The 5017-nt window shown below is 33.7% G+C and overlaps 1 protein-coding gene across 1 annotated transcript; it reads right to left on the bottom strand.

The window, feature by feature from the left end:
- Positions 1 to 511: 511 nt before the first annotated feature.
- On the bottom strand, positions 512 to 1655 carry LOC25480991 (auxin-responsive protein SAUR36). The gene has a single exon (XM_013586525.3). It carries the CDS (start codon positions 1123 to 1125, stop codon positions 673 to 675), a length of 453 nt encoding a protein of 150 aa, XP_013441979.1. The 5' UTR covers positions 1126 to 1655; the 3' UTR covers positions 512 to 672.
- Positions 1656 to 5017: the final 3362 nt, after the last annotated feature.

Raw genomic sequence — 5017 nt, 5'->3', positions numbered from 1 at the left:
TTAGCTTGATGGGTTGAATTCTCTTGATTAGATAGTCGCCCGACCACGATACTAAAGGCATGCGCAATCCTTTAGCCCTTAGGAGCTGTCCAGCCGAGGCTGTCTGTTGAAACTTAGGAGCGAGCGCATAATGCTAGAGTTATTGGCTTAGATACTTGAATATGGATCTTAGTATCCATATATGTTAGAGGCCGAGTGACAAACCGAAAGCTATGCCGATACATCAACTATTACTCTAAAAAAAGAATTCATCATTTTCTCACCACTTGCAACAGTTAAAGCAATGGTAGTATATCAACTTCAACAATATCAAATCTAAGATTTAAGATTAGTCTTATTTGAATAAAATACTTAATTATACGTTTTTAACATAATTGTTTATCATATTAAGCACTTATGTATTACTATTTTTATAATAAAAACTAAATTAAAGTCAAACAATTTCCATAAGTTATCATGAGAATATACTAAAAATAGCTTAGGAATATGTTATAAATTATTTTCATAAGTATTATCAAACAAAAAATTCTCTCACAGTGTTTAATTATACTAATAGATAAACTCAAATAAATCAATCCAAACATGTATAAGCGTGCACACACAACAACATCAAACACAACTTCATCTTCTATTATCTACATGATCACCATATCATAACAACGTTACATATTTTCAACTGGTCCAATTTCTGGAACCTGATGCAATCCAGGTCTTGATCCGTTCAAACTCCGTAAACCTACATGGTATCGTAATCCCACCTTGATGGTTAAATCCATACTCCTCTTCAACGTCTTTAAGCAATTCACTAAACAATGGATGGTTAAAGTATATCACTGGCACCATAACCCTATTTATCTCTTCCTCTTTATGTCCCACATACACGACCATTTGTCCCTTCGGCACGCTGAATTTCGGGCTGGATCCTAACCGAGTATAACTCGACCTGTTAAAAAGCTTCATGGCACCCGTCGTTATCTTACGGCCCCATTTGATAAACTTCATTGCTGGAGATTGAGCAGGACAATCAAAGCGATGATATCCACCTCGAATCCGGGTCCTTTTAAACACCAATCTGGAAACCCAGACAAGGCGCTTCCCGAGCTTAAATCCGTGAATCTTTGCCATGTTTTCGAGAGAGCGTAGAAGAGGAAGATGATGGTATGCTAGTGTACGATGGGATTCATGAGAAGGGCCATGGGTTTGCTATGGACATGGCAAGGCGAAACTGTGTGAGGCAAATATCAGATAGTGAGGTTGGTATGTTTGACATGATTTTCAAATCAAATCAACATAATTAACTAGCTAGATTTGATTCATGGAAAAACCATAAAATAAAAGCCATGAAATTCAAAGTTGCTACGCAAGATTTATATATTTGAGGTTGTCTTGTCTCTTCTAGCTACTAGGTTTTCTTGTGTAGGCTATGTTGTGTTTGAATTTTTACGAGAATGAAATATGGGACTGAAAAGTTCAAAGTTTGAATGTTGAAGAGCTGAAACAAAGGTTGAATTTTTCATGTGCTGAGTGAGGAAAGTACATGAGGTTAAAAGCGAGCGACTCACGGTTCTCTCTAGCTGTTGCAATTTGTCAAGTGGAGCAAGAGATTCGGGGGCTATCTATAGTAAGGGCCATTTATTTTAGATTCTCTAAAAATTAATTTATAAAATAAACAATTTGAAGATTATTTTTACAGACTTTAAATAAAGTATATATATAAGCCATGGTTGAAAACTAAGCATATTAAAATAGTCTTTCATTCATACTGTATAAAAACTCATAGACACCACAAAATATAATTTTCTCTCCTTTATATTAAAAGAGATTTTTATTCCAAAATTTAATCAAAATAACTATTTCATTTTCCCGTTTGGTTGGGTTTGGCTGTCTTGTGGTGTCCACCAATCTTATTTTTCTTTTGTTTCTTCATAGAGAATAAGGTTTCCTGCAGAACTACTAAGGTATTAATTGGTGTTTGGAACTACTAAGGTATCCTCTAAGGCATTGTTTGTGAGTTTGGAGGGAAGGAGAAGAGAAGGCTTTTTGGGGTGGAAAGTATGAGGGAAAATGGAGAAATTTTTCAATTTTTTTAAAAGAGTAGTTTTTTAGAAAATGATAAATTAATGCATGTGATTACTTTATTTTTAATTTTAAAAATATTATACCAACATAGATTAAATTTAAAAAATTCATATAAACCCTCCAACATCCTTCAAAACCCCTCTTCCAATACAATATTTTTGTTTTTTCAAATGAGGAGGGTTTTGTATTATGAAGAAAAGTAAACCTCCCAAAACCCTCCCCTCCCATTTTCCTCTATTTCTTCTACTTGCTCATTCTTTTTTTTTTTTTCCAAGTCTTCCCCTCCCTTCCCCTCCAAACTCGCAAACAAAGTCAAAGTCTCCTCATAACTCCTTAAGAACTTTTACTCTCCTTTCACCAAACTTTTTGGAGGTGTACAAGCTAGATTTAGGAGGAAGGTTGCAAGGCCTTTTGTCCAAGGTCAAAGATGATGGACAACTAATAAAAGGCATGACTATATGATATTGTATGCCATGATTATCTCTAAAAATAGCCTCACCACTCAAGAGGGGAAGGTCCTCATCCAAAATATTAAAAGAGTTATTTAGTGTCAAGCTTGTGTCATTTTCACAATACAATGTAGCATTATTTCTAATGACACTATTTTCCTAAGCCATCTCTGCATCTGACAAAATCAAATCGATACTAATAATTTGATCCTTCTTTGGTAACATAGTTAAATCAGCAAAACAGTGTAATCCAAAGTAATCTTGTTGACCAGGTGATCCTCTTGATTAACCATAATTTGTTGTTTTTTTTTCATCACTTGATTTCCATAAATTTTGATTTCTGTAATTATTTTGCATTGCTAAATAAGATGGCCAATACCTCTACAGTTAGGTCAAAATGATGGTTGCCTTTTCATATCTGATTGCTGCATTGAATGCATGTTCTTCCATTTGTGCAAGCAATTGTTTTATAGTTTAGCACACATTTCTAAATACATTAGTACTATATCATATTGCCCAAATTTTCTAGAAGGAAATGCTAAAGGTTAAAAAAAAATAATAACCGAAGAGAACTGAATTTTCCATAAAACTCCATCTTGTAAACTACATCCCTGAATTTTCTATAAATTGAGGTGTAGCTCATTTCCTTAAAACTACATCCTTGTAAACTAATCCAAATAGAGAGAGAACAGAGGGCAGAAAGCATGAGACATCATTGGAGGGGCAGGAAGCTTGGATACAAGCTTCTTGATGAATCTCCAACATCTATCAACGTTATTTTATTAGTTAAGCATTTTATGTGTAACCAAACTTTCTTTTATGCTGGGATCATATGTAAATATCTATGATTGTATGTAGTACTATTCATCTGGATTGTTGTATAGGATTTATGCAATTACTAATCTTTTATTTAAATTCATCCTTAATGGTTTGCTGACAATGTAGTGTTCCGTGTTGGAATAAAATGTGTTTAACATTGTCACCTTAAGTTTTGATGATAACAAGATATTAAAATTTCAATTGGACATACTAATATTTATTTAATTGTGCAGGACCATAGACTAAAATTTATAAGTCTTTAAACAAGGTATTGGTTCTGGAAGAACAATTGAAAGCAAAATAGTTTTCAAGGGAAGCTATGTCGCAAGTCTGAGTTTGAAGACAATCAGAGTCTGAAGGCCATCAGATGCTGACTACCAGAGTCAGAAGTCACCCAGAATCTGAAGTTCGTCAGAATCTGAAGTGAAGAACCTGGAATTAGTTATATTTATTATTTGAAGACACAAGTTTGCAGATGGAATAGAAGCCTGGAGCAACGGCTAATTCAGAGGAATTTGAAGGCATTGGATATTTATCCAGTGAAGGAGCTCGGAGAAAGGACAATAGTACAATTGTACAACCACTACTCCACAATTGTTTGTGCATAGTACTGCTATAGCTATGTCTCTGTTGGTTACTTGTCCAAACAAGGAATATAATTCAAATTATTCCTTCCTAGGACATTAACCAAATCAAGCAACAGATCATTGGTGATTTATCAAGCTTCAGTAACGACTCTTTGATGTGCTGGCAACTCTACAACGTTTCTTTCATATCTCTATATAAAGGAATGAAGACTTGAAGATTTGTAGAGACTCTACAACATTTAAACTGTGTCAAAACTCTGCTCATATTGTTGTGCATCAAACACTTAGAATTTATTATAAAATTTCATATCTGAGAAATTCTAGAGTCTTACGAGGTCAATTTGTTTCGTATTGTGAACACCACTGATTGTATATCAAGTTTTCAAACCAAACTTATTCTTTCTAATTTGTTTGTTTAGAAGTCTCTTGTTTGTGCTTGAGCATAGGAAATATCTTGCTTGTGTGCTTGAGTATTTGTGTTGGAGCAAAATGTGTTTAACATTACCCTTTGAGTTTTAATAATAACAAGGTATTAAAAATTGTCAATTAGATATGCTAATATTTGTTCAAGTGTGCAGGACTATTGACAAAAGTTTAACGTCTTTAATTCAAGTATAGGTTCTGGAAGAACAAATGAGAGCAATGGAAAATACAAAAAGGAAGCATATGTTGCAAGAAAGCGTCTGAAGAAAATAGGTTCTGAAGACAAGAGGTTCTGAAGAAGCTGACGACATCAGAAGCACTTTCCTCCAAAGCTAGTCATCAGAAGAAGAAGTCATCAGAAGCTAGAGACCGAAAACTTCAAAAGGTTGTTAAATGCTGTTATTATCAAGCCTATCATTGCAGAAGAATGGAAGCCTGGAGAAACTGTAACGCCCACTTTCGTTTAATTTTTTAATTAATTAAGTTTAGGCGATTATATTATATTTATATAATATATGCATGATTTTGGTATGTTTTGATGATTTGCGATGATTTAGATGATTTGATTGATAATGTGATAAGTTATGAGTTGAAGGTTTTGATAAGGACATGAGACTTATTTTATTGTTAAATAAAATAAAGATTTGAAAAATATATATA

Source organism: Medicago truncatula, chromosome 7 (genome assembly GCF_003473485.1).
Source record: "Medicago truncatula cultivar Jemalong A17 chromosome 7, MtrunA17r5.0-ANR, whole genome shotgun sequence".
NCBI lineage: Eukaryota > Viridiplantae > Streptophyta > Magnoliopsida > Fabales > Fabaceae > Medicago > Medicago truncatula.
This window is presented reverse-complemented; position numbering and strand designations above follow the sequence as displayed.